At 41.5% G+C, this 24,514-nt stretch overlaps 1 protein-coding gene across 1 annotated transcript; it reads right to left on the bottom strand.

Annotated features, from left to right (window-relative positions):
- Positions 1–239: 239 nt before the first annotated feature.
- On the bottom strand, positions 240–24,180 carry mst1 (macrophage stimulating 1). The gene is made up of 18 exons (XM_063215453.1): positions 23,932–24,180; positions 22,850–22,991; positions 22,307–22,422; positions 21,705–21,819; positions 20,709–20,845; positions 19,507–19,627; positions 18,840–18,958; positions 17,031–17,202; positions 13,529–13,659; positions 12,060–12,162; positions 11,399–11,535; positions 10,573–10,608; positions 10,115–10,232; positions 8,965–9,042; positions 5,891–6,037; positions 5,383–5,489; positions 4,488–4,627; positions 240–3,377 (listed from the first exon to the last, which is right to left on the bottom strand). Exons 1-18 carry the CDS (start codon positions 23,987–23,989, stop codon positions 3,216–3,218), a joined length of 2,139 nt encoding a protein of 712 aa, XP_063071523.1. The 5' UTR covers positions 23,990–24,180; the 3' UTR covers positions 240–3,215.
- Positions 24,181–24,514: the final 334 nt, after the last annotated feature.

A 24,514-nucleotide genomic window follows, 5' to 3' on the forward strand; every position in this document is an offset into this window, starting at 1 on the left:
TCTGAAGTCAGTCCGCCTATAGAATAGACAGGAATGTGCAGCGCTCACACTTCTGCCCCATGCCTCAGATGCATTCACAGAACCAAAGGATGGACCCACTGCACTGACGCACAGTGTGTGTGTGTGTGTGTGTGTGTGTGTGTGTGTGTGTGTGTGTGTGTGTGTGTGTGTGTGTGTGTTTGAGGGTGGGGGGTTGGAGACAGACGGAGAAAAAATGAAAGACAGAGACAATAAAATAATAAGATCTCTGTTCTCTGTATTGTACACATTGGGAGCAAACATGTGTGAATACGCTATGCTCCAGGTTGAAAGATTGTCGGAAGAACAATAATATTCAGGAGGGGCGGAACATGGGGACAGAAGTGTAAAGAAAAGTACCATACAACAAGAATTATACTGTAACTGTAGAAAGACAGACATCCACTTTGTTTGGCAATGAGGCAACTCCATTGGCCTCTGCAGCAGAATAACAAAAGAGTTCAGATGCAAACCCAGCTAAAAGTCGTTCCAAAAATCTGTAAAATGTCATTTTTGGTATCACTTTGGAAGAACTATGTTTTATAAACACTTTATTAACATTTAATAATAATTAACATTTAACAAAGCATTTACAAATGTTTGTAAATGAGTAATAACCAAACTACGACTGCACAGTGGAGTGGGAATCAACTTCTACTGTGTGAGTTTTATGTGGTTTCATGCCTTCTGGTCTTTAGAGGAGAAACTTCCAGGACTGATGCAACTGCGCTGTGTCTACTGTGTTAACAGTATTTCTTGCCCCTTTATAAACATTTGCAAACATTTTGTTGATAATTAGTTCATTATTTATAAAGTGTTTATAAAGCTGTGAATAGGTAGTTATTCTGAAGTGTTGCCTCATTTTTAAATAGCATTTTCATCAAGTAGTCACAATCAAAAAGCCAATTAAAGCTATTCTCTAGCTCAAGGTCAAGCTGAAACGAAATTAGATGGACTGATTGATTTTTTAAGTGTACTAAATCTATAGGAATACAGCCTCATCATAACGTATTCCGAGGGTTTTGCATCTGAACTAGGGGTGGGTACTGGCAAAGGGTTCACGATTCAATGCGGATCACGATACACAATGCCACACTGCGATTCTACACGATGCATTGCGATTCATGTTCTATTGCAATGCATTGCGATATATGCTTCAGTGAATGAGTAAAAATACAGCTTATTTGTGAGTTGCTTTGTAGTATTCATAAGTCAGTTCATTTTATTTAAGCATTTTAGCATCTGGGAGAGAGGTTTCCATCACAACATAAATATTACCTACTCTCTACTGAACAAAAAACCCAGTGACAAATAGAGTTTTATTATTATTAAACAATCGATTGCCATGAATCGATGCAGTATATCATGAAAATAAGTATCGCAATACCTTGTCATGAATCAATGCAGTATATCGTTAAAGTAAGTATCGCGATGCATGGCCATGACAAATTTTTTTGCGCACCCCTAATCTGAACATTTCATATTCAGGAGCGGGGCTGAAAACAGGGACAGAAGTGCAGACTGTAGAGAAATGTTGCAAAAATGTTAATACCCACTCTTTTCTTTTTTCATGTTTATGTGCTTTTGAGGTCTATGCTATTGTTATTACTTATTATGTCTGCTTTTATTGATGTTTTAATGTTGTACAGTGACCTTTAGTGTTCAGAAAAGCGCTTCCAAATAAAATGTATTATTATTATTATTATTATTATTATTATTATTATTCAAGATAGAGAAAAGTACCATACAACAAGAAAGTATAGTAGAAAAGGCAGAAAGACAAGACATCAACTTGTGCTTGGCAACGACGCGACTCCGCTGGGTTCTGCAGTGGGCTGGTGTTGGGCGATGGCAAAGGGTTGCGTAATGCAACAGTACTGTAGTTGTAGGTGGTGATGTAGTCCTATGGGGTGCAGTCATGGGTGGTGGAGCCTGTGGTTTTCTTTCACACGCAACACAGGCAAGCAGTCGTACGCCAGCTGTGCTGCTTGTTGCCAGACTGCCTTGCTTACAAAGCTGTTGCACTTGACGACCAAACAAACCAGAGGCAATGGCCACAGGAGCGGAAGTGTGAATGCGTCACTAGATGCTCTTGTCACTTACGCAAATTAGAGAGCATCGTTTTTAAAAGGACTCCCCCCACCAGTCGCACTCAGGACCGTGACGCAGGCAGCCGTTATCAGAGAAATGATAACTTAGTCGCACGTTCCTTAGTTGTTTAGCTGTGCATTCCCTCAAAAAATACAGGGGGGTTGTGAGTAAAACAACGAGAGTGCACAGTCAGAGATACGGTTAAACTTCAAGGGGGTTGCCATCATCAGTCTCTGTTTGACTACCATCCCTGCCTTGCTTACAAGAACCAACACATGCATTACACATAAACATACAGACAACGTTTTAACTTTGACTATCACTTTGCACAGTCATCCTGACTGGAAGTCACGGCAGACACAAAAAAATAGCATGAAAGCAAAGAAAGAGGATTCACAAATAAAAATAACAGCTGAAAACTGCACACATTCCTAGCTTTCGGCCAATACGGTCGATCAGAAGCAATGGCAGGGATAGGGGTGGGGGATGATGGTCGTTAACGGAAGGGGTGAGGGTTTGGGGGATGGGCAGGTGAACTGTCTCTGGGGGGTGGGGGTGCACAGTCAACTATGCAGTGTTCATTCAACACTTAGGAGAGTCACATTTGAACCTGTCTCTTGCCAGATATGTGATCCGCAAAGCTCGGCTTATTCATCTAGTGAGATCCAGGTTAATCAAATGTAACACTCATAGTAGGGCTGTGCAATATATTGAGCTTGTATCGCGATATCAATATTGCTGTCAAATGATATAAAATTTCATAAAATCCAGTTGAATTTTTTTTTTGTCATTTGTCTATACTGCCAAAATGGATGTAACACGCAATACTTTCCCCTAGAGTAGACTTGCTAACTAACACTCATGCATAGCACCGCTGTGGTTTTCTCTATGGCTCTCCACTCACGCCGCTGAAGGGAGGGAAGATTGTGATTGTTTGGCGCAATTGTTTTTTCTTAAATAGAAAATCGCTAATAATAAATCGTGATATCAATATTGACTGAAATAATCGCGATGTTGATTTTTTCCCCATAATTGAGGCAGCCCTAGCCTAGGCACTAACTCCCTAAGTGTTGACTGAACACCACAGACTGTACTGCACGGGAGCCCTAGGCCATAACCATGACCTTCTTGATCCAGTCCACGTAGACGGAGACGCGGATGAAGATGTTGGGCTGGTCGGCGATGCCGCAGCGCCGCATGGGGATGATCACGCCCTCCAGCACCCAGCAGTCACTGTACTGGCATGCCAGGGGACCGCCGTAGTCACGCTGAGGGAGGGAGGGAGGGAGAGAGAGAGAGTTTTGGCAAAGAACGTGCTCAACTTCTTAAAAAACGAAAGTCTTAGGGTGTGAGATAAAATGTATCAACTTAAGGAAGAAAAAACCGCACTCACAAACTGCGTCTCATTACACACTGATGAAGGCTTGATAGCCGAAACGCATTTGCTTTTTGGACATGGTGGTAATATAAATAAATAATGAGACACAGTTTGTGAGTGCGGATTTTTCTTCCTTAAGAGAGAGAGAGAGAGACGTTGACATTTAAAATCCCTTAATTGAACCATCCATGGTCCACACATCTACCAAAATAACCCCACCCCCCACCTACTGTACCCCAATAATACAACCCCTTACCAAAGACAACTTAATCCACCACCCGCATCAACTGTCCACACCCCCTTATCTGAACAACACATCTTATCAAATAGTTCAAGGTTGTCTATAGCCTGATAGTAGAGAGGGAGAGGGAGAGAGAGAGAGAGAGAGAGAGAGAGAGAGAGAGAGAGAGAGAGATATTTAACCAAGCGTTTATAGTATAATTTTGCACATGATTCACATGTCAAAGCAAAGAAGAGACAAACATCAAATCAGTGTCTGACTGGAGAGAGAGAGAGAGAGAGAGAGAGAGAGAGAGAGAGAGAGAGAGAGAGAGAGAGAGAGAGAGAGAGAGAGAGAGAGAGAGAGAGAGAGAGAGCAGACAGAAACCGACAGACCAACAGACAGAAACTGACTGACACAGACAGATACAGACAGAGAAACATGCAGACAGAGTGAGGCACAGAAAAAGAAAGAAAAGACAACAGTAAAGGGAGAGGTAGAGAGAAGTGAGTGAAGTAAATGAACAGAGGGAGAGAAAGCGAAGCGAAGGAGAGACAGACCAAGACAGCCAGAGAAGAGAGGCAGATGTAAAAAAAAAAAAAAAAGAAGAACAGAGAGACACAGCAACAGTGAGAGAGAAGAGTGATGAAAAGTGTCAGTCAAAAGAAGTCAGAAGAAAGATGTCAGCTCTTCTCTTCTGCAGACTCCAGTGGATCGCTGACTGAGCGTTGTACGCCGCTTGTGTGATGTGATGATGTGACGATGATGTTCTCGTCTCACCTCGCATGCGCCCACGCCTCCATGGAAAGACCTGGTGCACATCTCGTTCTCCTTGACGCGACCCCGGAAGTACTTGTTGCATTCTTTGTTGCTGATGACGGGCATCTGAGCAATGTTCAGCACCGTCTCATCCGCCGTGCCTGGCAGAAGATGAAGAGACACAGAGAAAGAATGGATTTCTTCTTTTCTTCGTTCATGTTTCATCTCGTTGTCTTCGCAGTACATGTTTCAAAAGTAAATTGATGTGAGACAGTTGAAGAGTTACGGTATGCTATATTATGAATATCAATAAGTGCATGATGCATTTAGAGTTGTCTATGTTTTTTTGAGTGATGCTTGTCAGCAACAAAGAATCTCTTCCCCCCTTTGTCTCAAAAACTTACACACACATAGCTGCTACTGTACTCTGAGAAGGAAGAGCAATGGTGGGGGTGTTGTCTTTTTCTGAGTGTTTGCACGGTGCGTAATTCCAAGAACAGTATGGCGAAAAGGAAGAAAGGAGTCGCACACAAGAGCTGAATGCAAAATCAAAACTGTATTAAACAAAGCCGAATAAAGACAATAAAACCGACAGACAAGGGACAAACATTTCGGGTCTAGCCCATCATCAGTGTTCCCGGTTTTGAGAAGGAAGGCAAGGAAGAGAGCCACTTGCCATAATTGAAGTAAGTTGCATGTGTATTTACCTTAGTTTTTAAAAAAAATGCATAATCTCCTTCACAGCATTCACACTGTATTATTTTTTTAAATTAATTTAATCCATAGACGTTCATCAGGTTATCTCCTTGGTTGCAGAATGAACTGTTGTGTGTGTATTGAAATTATAGACCATTGATCCACCTTCATTGCAAATGTGACAGCGAAAGTAGCCATGGTAAAAGTGCCAGTGTCTTACCTTTGGTCTCCCCCCAGCCAGCGATCTCGCACGGGGTGCCCTCTTTGACAATGTGCCTCTCCGGGGGCAGGCATATCAGAGACACGCGCTCATTAAACTGCACTGGCCTAGAGAGTAGGGGGGGTCACAAACAAGCAAAACACAAACAGCATGTATAATAGCTAATAGTCTCATAGCATGCCTTGGAACACTGTATTGAAAGGGCTTTACTACAGTAGTAGGACAGTTAGTAGTCTGCCAGACCACTACACTACCATAACATCACACAGAGTCTTTAGTAACAAATAACAACGACGTGTGTGTGTTTGTGGAGTGAACATCTCCAGCTACAGCATGCCCTGTGTGTGTGTGTGTGTGTGTGTGTGTGTGTGTGTGTGTGTGTGTGTGTGTGTGTGTGTGTGTGTGTGTGTGTGTGTGTGTGTGTGTGTGTGCGTGCGTGTGTGTGCGCGCGCGCGCGCGTGTGCGTGCACGCGTGTGTGCGTGTATGCGTGTGTTGCACGAATCTTACGTTTCCAGCTGTAGCATGACCAGGTGGGACTCTGAGGGTCCGCAGACGATCTTGGTGAGGGCAATAACCTGCCTGTCCGGCTCACTCGATTTAGGATCGCGGAACAGAGTGCCCATCACTGCTGAGTAGCCGGTCAGATCAACATAGCTGTAGACACAAACAGAGACATATGTGAACAGATATTATATGATATGATATGACATGACATGATATGATATGATTTATTTCAGATGTTACAAGCAAGAATCAACAGACTTTTCCACAAAATACAAATAATACCAATTAGGGGGAAAAGAAACCCCACTAAGAAGTACATCTGAAAGGGAGCGGGATGAAGCATATAGCTTTTTTCACTCCCACCCCTATGCATTCAAACTATAACACAAATGGCGTAATGCGCACCTCAACAATGATACAGGTTACTCATGCATATGCATCCACAGTCACAAGAAAACAAACTAAACAAATGAAACAACAACAACAACAACAACATGAAACAAACAGCAAACTATCACAACATGAACATGAACATGTACAAACTGTACAAAACAGACAGAAGGACAGAGTCAAACCAACAGATGGGCAGTAGAGTGCATCAAGTACCCAAACTTCGGAAAATCCCGCTCTTCTTTTGCAGTATTGTTCCTTTTTTACTAACATAACTTTCTTGGACATTTTCAGCCAATGTGTACCCATGTTAAAAGGTGGCACAATAGGCTTGAGAGTTTGAATTGCAGTGCATGGGTGACAACAGTGAAAAGTGTGTTGTGAGACTATTTTAATCAAAACTAGAAATGAAAATTATTTGCAAGAATGCTCCAGTTCCGCATCTGCGAACCTATTGTGCCACCCTTTAACATAGATTGAATTTCTTAAAAAATTGCAAAGACATTATGGTAATACAAAGGAACAACACTGGAAAAGAATAGTGGGATTTTACTAAATTTTATTTTAAAGGGGTGCACCCTAATGCACCCTAATGGACAGACTGAAACAGTTTTGATAATTTTTGATGCTTTTCTTGATTAACATTCACACTAACACGCACGCACGCACATGCACACACGTGCACACACGCACACAAGCAGAGGCATCATAATGTGCAGTTTCGCTGTAATGTCCATTGAAAGGACTTAACTACCATCACGACTACGTCTTTACACAAAGCCTTCAGTAATACATTCACAAGTTTTCCCTCGGGTGCTTGGTGTACAGTAGGCATAAGGGTAATTCTACGATTCGGCTGTGCTTTGAAGTCCATGGATTTTATTTGCCAATTCCACTAACTATTAACTGCATCCAATGATGTTTTGGACATTAGTACACATTTATCTTTTATATAATACAGAAAGTGTAGACATGGCATTATTTCCCTCAGCAAGAATGAATATTTAATACTGGTTTTGGGCGTTTTCATGCCGCCCTGTTTTCCAAATGTCTTCATATTAGCATGTAAGGAAGCTTGTTTTGCCCAAGACGCCCAAGACGGTCGGAAAGACCACTGTGCTTTCCATTATACATGAAATTTGCCATTTTGTGTGTGTCCACGAAAACTGTGTTAACCGTGTCACGGTCTGAAACCCCCTCCATAAATGAGTAATAGTTTGGTCTTAGGCCATACGAATAACATCACGTGATGTCAAAACCTCTTTGGCAGGATATGGGAAGACTTTTTGTTAAGTTTTGAGCTCCATCCTTCCATAATTTAATCCATTCTTTTTCATGTTCTCATAGTGGGAAAATTGCCTGTCAACTGTGTTATCAACATATATCATATCATGTATTATATCATATATCAACACAGATAAAGCATACAAATAGATGAATTGATTAAGGTGTAGGTGGTGGAACTTCTGAGGTTCTCAGTTACCACAACACCATAAAAATGGCTGAAATGTCAAGCCGTGTTACCGGCAATGGTGTTACACATTAGCTATGACAGTTGAGGAGGAGTATGTTTTTGCCAATTTATCTCCATACTGACAGACAAACAAACAAAATAATTTGTGTTCTAGGGAGATGGGTTTGTCTGCTCTGTTTTTTCTCCTACTAAAAAAGTGCCGACTTGTTCCCCTGCACTGATGACTGTAACACAGTTGAGTAACACGGTTGACTGTTTTGAAAGTGTTTTTGTGCTATTGATCCCTTATGTGTTGGAAAAATCCTATGAACAGACACTAGGGAAATCTCTGGAAAGGGAAGTCTTGTGTAAGGAGGGTGACTAAATTCAAATCAGACGTTACAGGGATTTATAATGAAAAATGTGTCAGTCTGTATCACAGTGAATCATAAAATCCTACTGATGAAGCTCAACAATCACATTTTCAATATCAGTTGCACAGATTAATGATGACATTATTGTTAAGGGACATAAGCACTTTGAAACGTATGTTTTTTCAACTCTGTAGTAAATTTAATAATTTATATATGTTTGAAATGACATAGTATTTGTCCATAACACTGTTGACAAAATAATCAAGCAAATGTTCACTTTCATTATAGTATTTTTCAAATAATTTAAGATTAAGCTCAGCAATTTGTGTGTTTGGAAACTTAAATTTATACACTATGTAAACATCTAGGTCATTTATTTGAAAAAAATACTGATAATTGACATTTTGTGTTTGCCAAAAGCGCACTGGAAACGTAGAATGACCCATAAGAAATAGGCATGGCCTCGGTCCTGGGGTGCTTTAAATGGAGCTCATGCGGGATGAGATCCCCCCCTTTAGGTGCAGGGGAAATGTATTCGGGTGATCTAGTAAAATGGAGGAGTAGGGGGAGGTGGTGGGACAATTCTGACAGCCTTCGCACATGACAGGCGAAGGAGGGGAGGAGGGATTTAAATTTGAGCGAAGGCAGGAGCTAGTAATAACTGCTGTCAATCACTCTCAGACTTCCTCCAGAACTATGTTTATATATAAACAACATTTATGATTTATTGGCATTCTGGTAACAATAAATTCATAACAGGAGTCATGCCTTAATAGAGGACTCTCATTCTGAATAATTGTGTCAAGGCTTTCCTATTAGCAAGCCTTTCATATTAGCATATGTGATGTAGGGACTCTTACCAGGAGGAGAAGCACTGTTTGGTGCTGATGATCCATTGGGAATTCACCAGAGATCCCCCACAGAAATGGTCCCCTTTTCTGGCCACAAGAAAGCATAAGATACAGTAAGAAGAAAGAGGGATTATTCGATGGGGTATTCCACACAACTGTACCGAGACGTGCAGTGTCATGCACAATCACTGAATGACAGAAACTCAACTGTGTACATCAATGCAATACAGTAACACATTTTCCATTCAAGCTCCACGAAAATGTGAAATGTGTTTCGAGTGATCCAGCCTCTGCTTCCCCGCAGTAAGAGCAAGGTTTGGGTGGCATGACAGAATGCACCCACAACCCTGGTTGCGGTCACGCCATCGCAAGCAGGGTAAGAGGTGACAGCTTGGTAGATAGGAAGTAGGGCTGCACGATATCAGAGAAAAATACGATACTCGATAACAGCAAGCAATACCTCAATAACCATATTTAAACGATATTTAGAAATATAGCTGAGTGTTTTTCTTGTCACTAATTTGTTGGTCTGTGTGGGGTTGTGGCTTTGGTCATAGCAAGCTTCTTGGCATATTTGTTGACATTCAGCAAGTGATTGGACGGCACAGAAATGTTGTACATGTTCGGAATAATTAAGTTATTTATTTATTTGTTGGATCCCCAATTCTTACTGGGGTCCTTTTCTTCAATAAAATCAGTTCATAGTGTTAAAAATTACATCTGAAGATCATACTGAAAACAATACAATGACAAATTACAATAGGCTATAAGCAAAATTCATTCAAATTACACAATTTAATACAGCCTGCTAATAAATATAAATATATCAATATAAACATCCTTTGTTCGACTGGTCTGTCCTCCTTCCTATTAAGATAGACCGTCTTGGCCTTCAGAGTATAATAGGAAGGAGGACAGACCAGTCGAACAAAGGAAAACATGTACGCCGCGCTTCTAGTGACAATCCGATGCGACCAATTTAGGACCAGACATGAATAAAAAAGAAGATATCTGGTGTCTTTTTTTTCACCAGAGTCCTTCAAGGAGCCAAAGCAGACTACATTTCTACAAACTCTGATGAAGACGCTTTGTCGAAACGTTAGTCGAAATGCACTGTCAATAAATAAGAACTAGCTAAAAAAGACATCCGAGGACAGACCTGTTTCTGAGGCTGACGGTCCACGGGGAGTTTCCGGGTGCCCCTCCCACGATCCTCACCCTTGGGTTGGGCCGGTCATCCCTCTTTCCACACTCACTAAACTCCACTTCATCTGTGGCTAAAACACATGCACGCATACACACACACATACACACAAGCACATTGATTGGAAGTATTGTTTTGCATGTACATTTCAGTATCTAACACACTAAGACATCTGATGGTGCATGATGGAGCGTCTGGTGAATCCCAATGTGGCGTATTTCACTTTCAGCTGGATGTAAAGCACATTTATAGTGTTAGACCACTGAAAGGTTTTAAAGACAACATCTGATTTAAAGACAAGAGCTGAAGAACACATCTAGAATAGAACGACTATTAATAGCATTATTATTGTTATTATTATTATTACTATAATTATAATTATAAATTATAATTTATATCGATTAAAAATGTACCTGGAGGTCCAATACTGGGCTCAATGACAACTCCATCTGTGAGCAAAATCAAGGATTAGGATTGCAGAATTGTTCTACATACTGTACACATAAATAAGAACATGCACACACCACACTGTCCTAAATGGTCATTTATAAAACCGCTTGATTTGAAAAAGTAATCTCCAATAAAGTTAGGCTGCGAAAAAAAAGCGACAGATTGGCAATAGACCAGATCGATTAATACTTAGAGGCTTCATCGACCATATAGAACCACACAAGGAAAGGAAATGAGTGGTCTAAAATTGTCATGTATTGAAATGTGAGAGCCCCTCAAAATGAAGTGAGCAAAGTAGACTAGAATATCAGACGAAGAGCAGTGGGATTAAGTCAGAGTAGAATCATCACACTGCTAATAGAGACAAACGAGAGGAAAGGGGTCTCTTGTGGAAGAAGTATGTTTTCGTGTGTGTGTGTGTGTGTGTGTGTGTGTGTGTGTGTGTGTGTGTGTGTGTGTGTGTGTGTGTGTGTGTGTGTGTGTGTGTGTGTGTGTGTGTGTGTGTGTGTGTGTGTGTGGCTGGCTGCCCTCACAACTTCTATTCTCTGTTTTAATATCTTATTATTATTATTATTATTCATAATTTTGTATAATGTATGTCCTTCTTCAGAACTTCTTCTGTCACATTTTGAATGGATTTCATCTCTGGTGATGGAGATTTTTTTGTGACCCACATTGACAATAAACCGCTATTCCAATATATCTATTATATTTATAATATTTATTATATTTATTTATATTTATTTTAATATTTATATTGCATCCAATATAAATAAGCCGCTGCATTACCACAGCGTTTGATGGCACAGTAATCAAACTCGGTCTTGGGATCTGTGGTGTAGCACCATGGCCCGTGCTGGTCCCCGTCTGGGTTACGGCAGAAGTTCTCTGTCAGGTTAGCATCCGGGTTCATCTTTGGGTTGATCCTGGAGGACAGTGTTGAAAAGAGACTCAGAAATGTTCAACAACTCAAAACTGCCACTGTTATTTGTCAAAGTTACTCATAAATGAACACTACACTGGACCTGAATATATTATGTAAGTAGTAAAAATGCCCATTTAATGTATCACTTACTTCCTCTGGGACTAAATACACTCCAGAGAACTGTTTCTTAAAGGGGGACTCTACAGAACCACAGGGGGCATTAGGGAGCCCCCGAGGGGCGTTGAAAAGAAGACAGCTGGGACGGGGCGGTGCTTAATTGCCATTGGGAGCATTAGTCTATATTATTTTTAACGCTAATGGGGGTGTTGGGGTCATGGAATAGGAGATCAATGGGGGCGTAGAAAGGCTTATGATGAGGTCCAGGGGGCACTGTTCAAAAAAGGTTGAGAACATCTGCTCAAGATGATGCTAAATCAACTTTCTAAGAGTTGAATTAGCAGCACTGCATTTTTTTTACTGTGCACTACTGTATAGTTATGAAAAGGTGTATTAGTCAGAACTCACTTGGTTTTGTGTGGGGTGTGGCTGCTCCATTTTTGGCAGTTGATGCCCTTGCGGGTCTTGTGGACAGTCCCCCTGTAGTTCTTCCCATTGTCATGATAGCAATCTGGAAGATGAACAATGAGCACAGTGACTACCATGCTGAAGAGAGTCATAGTAAACTGTGGTATTTTGGGACACTCATTTGATTGCATTTGTTTTGTTTTCTAGAACAGGTTCTGAATGCTTTGGAAAACAATGCTGCTCAATCAGATTTTTATTCAGGATTTATGATTATTGATGCCGAAAAACATATTCCACCCAGAAATGAAGCTTAAATGCACCATACAGGATTTGTGTGCCATTTTGAAGTGAAATGCATCCAAAAATTGTATAGCCTACAATAGAGTGGCATACTGTATATAAAAGAGTGTAGAAGTTCCTGTAGAGTCCCGCAGTGAAAATCTGTCCATATATGGCAAAACAGGGCCGATTTCTTGTTTTTTTGCAGCGCTCAAAAGGTTTCAGCCAAAGCGTTTATTTCCAGGGCTATTCATAGAATATCATTGGGGAGTTGATGAAATAGCGCATTTTAAAAGATTTCAACTCAACATTTTGGAGTGAAATGGTAACATCTAAGAACAAAAGCAGAACCGCCAACTTTGTAGAGTTAGTACACATAACCTAGCTAATGTGAACGTATGGCAGATACGTAGGTTTACTTGGAATCATTGAGGCTAGCATAAAACCATGTGACTAGAGATCAAAGCATTGCGTAACTCTACTCTTATCTCTAATTTTGAACAAATTTAAAGAAGAAAGTGTCTTTTTGAAAATGATTTAGGAAGTCCCTTTTGTGTTGCTTGACTGATTTTAAGCTGTTGCACAGTTACCATCTCAACAACTTTGACGCATAAAGGGCTTTCCCCCTTTTCATCAAAATAGCTCTGTTGCATCACATTTATAGCTGACACTCTCTCTTATCTGAAGTGAGTTCTAGTGAATGTGGTACATGGACAGTCCCTTAGATGCCTCTCTAGAAATTACATCAGTTATGCATGATTGTGCAGGAGTCATAAACCTCTCATTCACTTCTAATCCACTACACAAACGCACGCACGCACGCACGCACACACGCACGCACGCACGCACACACACACACAGACACACACACACACACGTCTTTCTTACGGGTGGATCATTTCTTTCTTTCTTTCTTTCTTTCTTTCTTTCTTTCTTTCTTTCTTTCTTTCTTTCTTCACATTTTTTTCCCGTTATTTTAACTTTTATTGAGATAGGAAAGTGGAGATGAAGACAGGAAATGAGGGGGAGAGAGAGACCGGGTAGGAATGACATGACCGAGGCCAGATTCGAACCCGAGTCTCTGTGGGCAAATGCCTGTACATGGCACAGGTCTGCTAGCACACACTTCACCACATCATCCCCTTGGTATTGCATATCTGATTGCAAGATTATCTCTCCCATGAAAGTACCTTCAGCCTCAATGTCATCAGCACAGCGCTTGATCTGCAGGCACAGTGCGGTCCGCATCTCTGGGACAGAGGTGAAGCACCAGGGCGCCTCAGAACCGTCCGGATTCCTGCAGTAGTTCTCTTCCAGACCCCTGTAATTAATTGAATCGAGTCCACACATCACATGACCACATACACTACACTACCGTTCCTCTGGAAGTTGATATCACGGCGTTAGAAAGTCAAATACTTTGCTTTTTAATGCTTTTAATTGTGCACTTACAGTTTTTTCTTGAATGCTTGCACACAATTTCTGGTACTTCACAAACTATTCTCGGAACATCTCACCCATTTCCCAACTCCCCTAACCAATGTCACTGAACACTAAACACAATTCCTTCTTTACACTCACATTTCAGTTTTAAAACACACTCTTTTCAAACCACTACACACAATTCTCTGGATTACACACATTTTTCATGAAGAAAAACCCTGGTTGTCGCATTGAACACACTGTCATTCAAAATACTAAAATCAACTGCCATACTAAGTTCACTTCCTCATCACATGGGCAAACTCTCTTCATACCGGTTTACAATCTGAAATCATCACCCCATAAGGACACACATTGCATGTCATATTGATGAAAAATGAGTGGATGCAAGGAGAAAACACATTTGTTTAGTTTTTGAACTCAAAAATATGTTATACAAGACATCACTTTCATCTGGTTACCCAATATTTCACAATAAATTAGTGCAATTTTTTAAATGTCAGAAAAATGTGTAAAAAATATACACATCTGTGTACTCCGAGTCTAAAAACAATATTTCAGTATTTTACTACAGAAAAATACCCTCTTTAGTAAGTAGAACACTGAAGAAAATAAGTTTCTACTGTGTTTCAAGTTGAGTATAGAGTTTTACCTTGTGCATATTAGTGTTCAATGGTTCACATAAGAGTGTATTAAAATGACTGCTTGTGTGTGTCATTTGAGAACAAAATTACCTTTTTAGAAGAGAGTACATTGTTTTGAGACAAGACGTGCATTTTTCAGAGGTAGTGAGGAGTTTTGCCCGTTGTGTGTGAGGTTTGGAGATTTGTGTGTAGAGTTTTGAGAATTCGAGAACTGATTCCGAAAAATGTGTGTAAGCAATCGAGAAAAACTGTAATATGGATGAGCTCACTAAGTAGTAGGCACTTTGAGTGCATCATTATATGGTCAACTGGTTCAGATTTGATCACACTTAGATATTAGTTTAATGTAGCAGGACTTTTTTACTTTCGGGTGCTGGGATTGCATCTTCTAGCCACATACTGTACATTTACCTTCCTCTCAAGAGAACCATATAATTGCTTACAGTTTTTGCCTACTGCTTGCACACAATTTGCAAAATTTGGCTCATAGAGTCAAAACTCTACACACAAGCCAATTACTCTCAACACTTGCAGATAAACCCTGCACACATATGCCGACATGAAACTCTGCTATCAAAACCTAAGTATTGCCATAAAAACGTAACAATCTTTTGTCAAAACCTCACTTTCATGTCAAAAGACACACATGAGCACCAAATGAGAAAACAAATTAGATCAACATTAAAACAGCTGTCTGCTTTATACAAAACACAGCAGTCTTTCTTTTTGTAACAGTCTATTCAGTCTCACAGAATGTACATCTTCACAAGACCCCAAAATGCAATATTGTACATAACTGCACCTTACAGCACAGGCCATTACAGTAAACTGAAGCAAAAATATATGTCACACAGTACATCACTCTAAACACAACAGTGTGTAGGTGAGCTTATGGACCATTTGTTTGTGTATGGAGTATATTCACACATTTTCAAACATCTAAATATGATATAAATATGTGGTTGATGTCAACATGCTGTATTGAAAATCATAGTCAATATATTTTGTTTGTTTGGGTATGAGGTATGAGGTATTCTTCGTGAAATTCCACAGACACAATATGCAGCTGACATCTAGATGACGTCATCAAAATTATATCATGTTCAGTCAGTTTGCTCAAGTGCTTGGAATTGTGTTCTGAAAATGACACTATTTCTACAAACTATCATGTTCACATTACCTAACAAGTGATGATGAAGACAAAAGGCTGCTCTTGGTGGCATGTATCAGGCTAGGTTTTACAGTATGTGAGTCAGTCAATGCCATAGGCTACTCCATATTCTACTCTTTAGAACCGTTGTGCTATTTATTGTTTTGTTTGAGTGTAGGAAGGTGTGAATTTAGCATATAAGCAATCAAAGTAAAACAAATAAATGCAAAATAAAATAAGTGCAATGTAATATAAAGAATGCAACTTTCTAACTGGCAGAATAGTGGTTAATTTTGAAAGCATGTGTTTTATTGTCTGTGTCTAAATCTTGGCATACATCAGTGTGTTTTGTTTTTTTAACAGATGTGTTTTCACAATGACACTCTGAGATTTTACTTTTGAACAAAGTGTCTTGTGTATAAAATTGTGTGCAGACAGCTGGAGTCTGTGTGTTGTGTAAAGGAGCAAGTGCTTATCAAAACTGGTATGAAAGTGTAATGCTTGACTTTTGTTTAAAGTAAAGCAACATGTGTTAAAGTTATAGTACCAACGCCTTAAGGATATGCCACTTTGGTTTGAGCATCGGCCTATAGTGTTTAAGCAGTAGGCAAAAACTGTAAGAGACATTTTGTGTCACAGATACGCAAAGGTCAAAAGAACCTTTGAAGCTGTGTGAAAATGAATACAGACTGAAATAAAAATCAAACTCCCACAAAACAGGGTCAACCATCGGTCAGAGGGCTGTTGGAGGTCCTATTTCTGTGCTTGTGTGTGTGTGTGTGTGTGTGTGTGTGTGTGTGTGTGTGTGTGTGTGTGTGTGTGTGTGTGTGTGTGTGTGTGTGTGTGTGTGTGTGTGTGTGTGTGTGTGTGTGTGTGTGTGTGTGTGTGATTGGAGACATTGAGAATGGACTAGCTCCGAAATGTCTGTTACTCCAGTGAACCTCAGATTTCTGTTGTTAAATTTCGGATTTAATACACTTTTTCACACAAGCCTTGTGTGCGCCTCCGTTTTTTCCTATTATCTTGAGTGATTACTACTTTTTGGGAGCGCACACACCAAGCAATACACGGGTGTTAAGTGCAGGCGCAGACGCCGACCTTTGTTGGTCTTTGTCATTCACTGTGTGTGTTTCTAACCATGTCATAACAACCTTTAAACATATCAGTGCAACATACTTAATGTGTCTGATCAGCCCTTACTGGGTGGATGCTAACATCACCTCCAGTACTATTATATTTGGATCTGTAATGCCTACTCTGTGGTGAGATCCAAATAAAGGTATTCATATGTGGGCTCAGCCATGGCTCTAGGAGCTGGGCACTTGATTGCTATATGGGCAACCTGGGGTTCGGTTCCCAGCCCGGGTCATCTCCCGAACCTTCCCCATCTCTCTCTCTTTTACATCTAAAAACAATAAAGGTATTCATATGTGCTGTATTTGGGGCTTTGCTCACTTGCACTCGTATGTCTGTGGGAAGAAGGGGTGCGGGTGTGGCGTCTGGGACTCCCAGCGCTGGCAGGCGATGCCCGAGGTGGTCTCGTTCACCTTGCCACGGTAGTCCTCCCCGCGTCCACGGAAACAGTTGGTGGTGACGGAGCGCAGCCGAGTCCGCTTAGGAGCCTCCGCTTAGGGATAGGGGATAGAAGAGAAGAGAAGAGAAGAGAAGAGAAGAGAAGAGAAGAGAAGAGAAGAGAAGAGAGGAGAAGAGATGAGAAGAGAAGGAGGGTAGGAAGAGAATGAGGGTAGGGAGAAAAGAGAAGAGAAGAGAGGAGAAAGAGAAGAGAAGAGAAGAGAAGAGAGGAGGAAGAGAAGAGAAGAGAAGAGAAGAGAAGAGAAGAGAAGAGAAGAGAAGAGAAGAGAAGAGAAGAGAAGAGAAGAGAGGAGAGGAGGAGATAATGAGAGAAAATAGAAGAGAAGGATGAAGAGAGGAGAGGAGAGGACAGAATAGGACATGGCCTCATTACTACAATGTAATACAGTAATACTAATTATTTTTAATGATCTGTTTATCTTCTGCTAAGAGTTTTGTAAATGTGATGTAGGTTAAAATCTCTCATAAGTGTCATACATAAATTTGGGTTCCTAAGGAAGGAGGGGCCTGTGTGCATGGTTACAGCACCCTCTGTTGTTAGCAGGTGAAAACTCTAACCACTGTATCTCTTGGCTTCGGCAAGTTTACCGACTGCTGTGCTGTCTAACATTACGTCTACTCTACACATATTTTAAAGTACCCTACAGAGGAACATGGGTGGATGAGCTAAGTGTTTCGCCTCATAATGCACACCGTTCTGCCAGTGGGATGCTGTAATAGCTGCTGAAAAGACGACCATCACTACTATCACTACACTAGCTTTTGCATCTAGCATATGCATTGTGCAATTTGTACTTAAGAAAGTACAGTACTAAATACTAATGTATCTCAATGTATTAGCATTGCCTTAAAGTCAGGGCCCCTACATCTAATAAACACATTAGTGTTGCATGAAGATGTCTGAGCTTACACAAAACTCCATATTTCTGGTTAATAACATACAATACTGATTCATCTCATTGTATTAGTGTTTTTATTTTTTTATTTATACAACTTACACCTTCTACATAAAAAAGCACAGTATTGATGCGTTTCACTATATTTCCTGACAACCAAGACTCATACTTCTAACAAAGTACAGAACCGCCCCACAAAGACAAAGTGCATTGACACCATTGAAATGGAGAACAATGCCTTCAAAGTTTTGGTATTAGGTTAGATGTTCTAGTTTCTGCAAATCTAACATAGCAATAGGCCTATCTCTAAAACAGGACACATTTGGACCACTGGCTTTGTCACAAAACAAAGGAGGTTGTTGTGAAGACCATTTTCAGTATAAACAGTATTGGGCAGTCATGGGTCATGAGTAAGCGTTTAGGGCCAGACTTGTAGCCCAACGGTTGCCGGTTCAACTCCCGACCCGCCAGGTTGGTGGGGGAGTAATTAACCAGTGCTCCCCCCGTCCTCCTCCTGAGCGTGGCACTATCCTGCTGCACTGCTCCCTTGGGGCGCCATTGAGGGCTGCCCCCTTGCATGGGTGAGGCATAAATGCAATTTCGTTGTGTGCCGTGTGCAGTGTTCACTTGTGTGCTGTGGAATGCTGTGTCACAATGACAGTGGGAGTTGGAGAATCCCAATTGGGCTTTCAACTCAATGTTGACAAAATGTGTAGTTACTGCGCTTGGCGTTTGTATTGCAGAGTAGTGTTGCATGGATATGTTTGGTGCTTACTGCAGCGGCTGATCTGGCACTCCTCCCGCTCCATGAGGGGGTCGGTGGTGTAGCACCAGGGCACGGGGGACGCATCAGGGTTACGGCAGTAGTTATCATCCAGACTCTTCTCAGGGTACCTGCTCCGGCCATACACACACAAGCACACACACACACACACACACACACACACACACACACACACACACACACACACACACACACACACACACACACACACACACACACACACACACACACACACACACACACACACACACACACACAAGGGTTATTTCAGTGCTCAACTCTGTCAGGGTGTACAGGAGCTTGTGAAAATATGTGTCAGCTGATACACACATGCCAAACATATACTACACATGCATGAGCACCAGGATACACGCACGTACATACGCACGCACGCACACACGTACGCACGCACGCATGCACACACACACTGGTGTTTTGAAGTGTATTGTAGGTCTGTAGCTGCTGGTCCCATCTCTGCCACTCACGCATTCTCTCTCTCTCTCTCTCTCTCTCTCTCTCTCTCTCTCTCTCTCTCTCTCTCTCTCTCTCTCTCTCTCTCTCTCTCACACACACACACACACACACACACACACACACACACACACACACACACACACACACATTGCATTGCATTGCATGAAGAGAGAGTGTGCTGTACTTCTCCGGCTGGTAGATGTGTTGGTGAGGGTGCTGCTGGTCCCATCGCTGGCACTCGCGGCCGCTCACAGTGTGGTCCACCTGGCCCCTGTAGTCCTCCCCATTACACGTGATACACACCTCTAGAAATACACGCACGCACGCACACAAACACACACACACACGCACGCACGCACACACACACGCACACACACAAACACACACACAGAGTTATATATTTGTGTAGTGTTCATCACCTGTCTGAGCTGCAATGCAATATAGTGTACATGAGTGTGATGGTGTAGTCATGCTATTATCACTGCAGTAGAAATAAGAAAAAAACGCGAGCAACTATCTAAATACAGGGCGCTGGACAAAGCAAAATAAACTGAAGGAACAAAACATAAAGAACGCATCAGACTCCTGTTCCTGTCGGTTAACCCCTTTGCAGAGCCTGCTGTAACCTTACTGTCACCAAAATTGTAATGTCCAAGTCTTAATCTGTTACTTAAGGCTCTTGGTAATGTCAGAGCAATGTTGGTATAATGTGGTTCAGCCTTTTCAGCAATGAGTGAACGGGCCCATCTGCACAACTTTAGATGTTTTGGGCATGGTCATAGTACTGCAGAACTTTTGAGTGTGATGCTGAGAGCATGGTACTATCTCTGCACTACCTTTAGTGTATACTTGAGTGTAGTTGAGTATGCTGGTAACCTGTGACCACAGTGACAAATGGGGTGTCAAAATTCCAGAGAAAACTTATATAACTCCAGATGGAGTAATTACAACACTGTGGAGAGTCAAATTACTCAGCGACAATGGAGTCAAGAATTTTGACATTTTGCAGTAAATTCAACTAAAGCCAGATGATTACCCACCCACTCTGCTCCAGGTGCCACCTATGTTCAATATTTGTTTTACTCCAATGTGGATATTATTAACCGCTATACAATATTAACTAGAATTGAAAATGTTGAAAATGTAGAAAATCTAACACTAATTCAACACAACTCTGTAGCCCCATAATTCATGCCGTTCCACCATGTGGAACACTGTAGTGGTCAATGAAAAGTGAACTACCATAGTACTACACTACTATGACAAAACATATAACCTTTAATAAGGCACTATAGCTTGGCAATTGTCATTCTGGTAACAGCACATTTATGATGACGTGTCTTAACAGGTATAAGAGTCAAAATAACACTGGTATGGACTGTGTACCGTCTTTGCAGTGTGGGATGTTGCAGCTCTCGTAGCGATGCTCAGCATGGGTGGTGTAGCACCAGGGCCCAATGGGGTCTCCGTCTGGGTTGCGACAGTAGTTCAGCTCAAGCCCATTGGTGGCGGTGGGAGTCCATCTATAGGAAGGGAAACGAACTGTTGTTTTGTATTTGTTTGTGTATTTGTTTCTGTGTGTGTGTATGTGTGCACGTGCACGTGTATGTGCGTGTGTGTGTGTGTGGGTCAAAGACGTGCAAAATGGCATTGTCATTCAGTGTAACGGATGCCTTCTGCTGACTGTTTTTATTTATTTATTGTTACAGGGAATTCATGAAAGCCTCGGCTGTCATCCATTCACTTGAAACAATTTAAAAATCATGTTTTTTTGCAGTTACAGTTGGCGGAAGGTGTCCGTAACACTGAATGACAAAGACGTCTTTGACCCGTGTGCATTTGCATGTCTTGATGTGTTTTCATGTGTCTGAGACATTTCCAGCACAGGAAAAAGAGTAGCAGATACGACGTCTGATGCTATGCTTTGAGAAGGAGATAAGCAGGCATTGTTGAAGAGACAATTTCCAGGATGGACAGAAGCATGTTACAAACGAGACTCGAGGCGTGACTGTTTGTAGGACCATCGAGTAGAACGGTGTTAAGCCAACTTTTCCCCCTGAGGTCCCATATTAAAAAACCCTTCGCGCAGAGCCTATGTTATAACCTTACTGTCACCAAAATTGTAATGGCTATGTCTTAATCTGTTACTTAAGGCTCTCGGTAATGTCATAGCAATGATGTTATGATGTAGTTGAGTATTTTCAGCAAAATAGTGAATAGGCCCGCACCAACGACCCCATCTGTACTAAGAGGCTACAAGTCATAAACCTGTGTGACTCAAGTCAACAGACAATATTAATAGAATCACAAAATAATGTTGTATGAGTTGACCATTATTGAACATTTAGATGGCTTTGTGAAACAATGCAGTAGTAGACTCACCTGTGGTCGTGAGGAAACTTGGACCACCATTGCTGGCACTTGTGGCCGTTCTTTGTCACCGACACCTTCCCACGGTAGTCCTCCCCTTTACCCACGATGCACTTCCTGACATACACTGTGCATCAGAGAGGGGAAAAAAAGACATGCTGTTACCACAGTATTTACCAGGCAACCATAGTAAACAACAGCATTAAAACCAGCAAATCAACTCCATCTGCCGTCTTAAATTCTGATAAAGCAGACACCTGGAACTGGAATGGAAAAGTATGATTTGAAAAGCCACCTATAGAGATGTCGCCTCTTTAAAAGATATCATTTCACATTTTATGGTCAGCAAGTTTGTCCAAAAAAAGCTGTCACTTTGCCCCATGCAATCAAACACATTCACGGAAATAGCTGAGACTTCCCAATCATCAAGTATAACTTCATACACACTCACAGATGGTATTCTGACTCAAATATGCAAAGAAATAATTACACATTCTCAAACAGACCAGTGCCTAAAACCTTAGTAATAATGAAAGTAATAAAGAAATGACAGCATATCACAGCTGTTTTTTTTTTAACCTCAACTTTTGTTACAGTAATATAAAAGAACTGACCTTTCTTTTCGTAAAAGTCACAGTTGACATTCCTCTTGACTTCTGTGTTGTCTCCGTCCCTGACCCATGGGAGCTGTTTACAAGAGATGCTTGGACGGGTCTCGTAGTTGAATGCCCTGAAAAGAACATACAGTAATTACCATGACTAAATATCTCAGCACACCAAGTGTATCCTGTGCAGTCTTGTCTTTCGCTTATATGGGGACAATTCCAGTCTTTTGTGTGTGTGCTTGTGTGTGTGTGTGTGTGTGTGTGTGTGTGTGCGTGTGTATGTGTGTGTGTGTGTGCTTGTATGTATATCTGTGCAAGTGTGAGTGCATGTGTGTGCGCGTGCATGTGTATGTCAGTTCCTATGTGTGTGTGAGTGAGCACACGTGTGTGTGTGTGTGTGTGTGTGTGTGTGTGTGTGTGTGTGTGTGTGTGTGTGTGTGTGTGTGTGTGTGTGTGTGTGTGTGTGTGTGTGTGTGTGTGTGTGTGTGTGTGTGTGTGTGTGTGTGTGTGTGTGTGTGTGTGTGTGCAATGCATGTGTAAGTGCGAGCGTACCTGCAGTCCAGTCCCTCGGTGCATGTCTGGGCGCACTGCTCCAGAGTGAGGCCGGTGAGCAGGCGCACCCTGTCTGCATTCCACACCGCAACCAGCTCCCTGCCCTCCGAGCGCTGGTAGTCATTAAGCGCACTGCGACTTCCTTTACACACAACACGCAGAACAGCAAAGCATTTTCAGCAAACAGAACTATATGGATGGGCATGTTGGGCTCAACCCTTTCATGCAGAGCCTATGTTATAACTTTTTTAAAAGATTTTTTTTTTGTCTTTTTGACTTTATTTATGACAGGACAGTGGAGGTGGTGACAAGAAGCAAGTGGGGGAGAGAGAGATGGGGAAGGGCCGGCAAAGGACCAGGGGCCACTCCTGCCCTAACCCATACCTTAAATCTTAACCATAGACATATGAATGGTTTGTAACTCAGCTCGGTAGATATCCATGTGCCATGAACACAACCTATTTTTTTTACCTCTGTCTTTGGGGTTGGCCTATCCATGTAAACACATCTTGATACTCTGGAGTGAATGTTCTGTGTTCTGTGTATGCATTATTATCATTTGGATGAAAAGAGTTTGGGGGCTTCAATATTGACAATTTGTTTTCTTCAGTCAGACACAAGGGCTTTCAACAGTTGTGTAAATACTATATGTTTTCATCAGTGGTAGCTGCAAAAGTAGGCCTATATTTGAATGGTCTAATCAAACGTGGTCTGCTCTTCTGCTCTACCCTATTGTGATAAAATAGCGGACCATGGACACACACAACCTTTGGACCTGATCCTTTTTAGCCGATGGAAGAGGACACTGACATACAATGAAAACATCCAGTCACCCCAAAGACAGACCATGCATGGGTTTAGTGTCAAATCCCTTCCTTTCCTTTGTGTAGCCTACATTAAATGACATTGTGATTTCCATGATCAGAACATGGAACATGAACACGCTTAAACGTTCAACAGTTTTGTGGAAGTTGTGTATTAGGCCTATCTGGCAAAAGGTTTGCAAAAATGTGCGTAAAATGAATTACATTTGCAAAAAATGATACAAGACTGTAGAATAGGCTACTTTGTAAAAGTCTTACCTTCGGCTGTGAAGCTCCAAAGACTCATGAACGCACAAAGAAATACTGCGTCCATCATGTAGTTATCCCCAGACTTATACGAGCACGTTTTAGGCAGCCCTGACCCCTTGAGACGTGAGAGCGAGGCGGTGTGTGATGAACTTTAGGCTGCACCTAATCTTTATAAGCTGACAACAATTCTTCACAAAACAATAACTATTTTCGTCGGCTGTTGAGGGGGGATTGATGCAACAAAATCTGACGTCGCCACAAACACCCACGGCCGCGCGCTGCAGCAGCGCAATCAATGAATTAATAGTTAACCAAATGTGCTTTTAAAACACGTTTCGCTCTTGGCGTTTTTCCTCTAATTTGGTCATAGCCACCAAAGTGTACGCCTCAGTACCTTCAATCATTCAATGCCTCGACACAGGCAGCTTGTTCGTCTGGTAGCCTCAGTTTTGAAGAAGAATGGCAAGATGTTTTGACACTGCATTTAAAAATGGGTTTGTCCAGTTGTAGTAAAATTGTAGCTTTTCTCTGATACAGTTCACCACTAGTTAATCTGAATTAAACATCTCATCAGGCCTATCAAGGGTCCAGA

This window comes from Engraulis encrasicolus, chromosome 14, assembly GCF_034702125.1.
Source record: "Engraulis encrasicolus isolate BLACKSEA-1 chromosome 14, IST_EnEncr_1.0, whole genome shotgun sequence".
Taxonomy (NCBI): domain Eukaryota; kingdom Metazoa; phylum Chordata; class Actinopteri; order Clupeiformes; family Engraulidae; genus Engraulis; species Engraulis encrasicolus.

What these genes read in the sequence shown, in the direction of transcription:
- mst1 (XM_063215453.1), bottom strand. Translation starts at nt 23,989, where the DNA reads ATGATGGACGCAGTATTTCTTTGTGCGTTCATGAGTCTTTGGAGCTTC. An exon ending in AAACAGTGCTTCTCCTCCTG is followed by an intron (nt 6,038 to 8,964) that starts GTAAGAGTCCCT and finishes TTGTGTCTACAG; the next exon opens with CTATGTTGATCTGACCGGCT. An exon ending in GTCATGCTACAGCTGGAAAC is followed by an intron (nt 5,490 to 5,890) that starts GTAAGATTCGTG and finishes CCTACTCTCTAG; the next exon opens with GCCAGTGCAGTTTAATGAGC.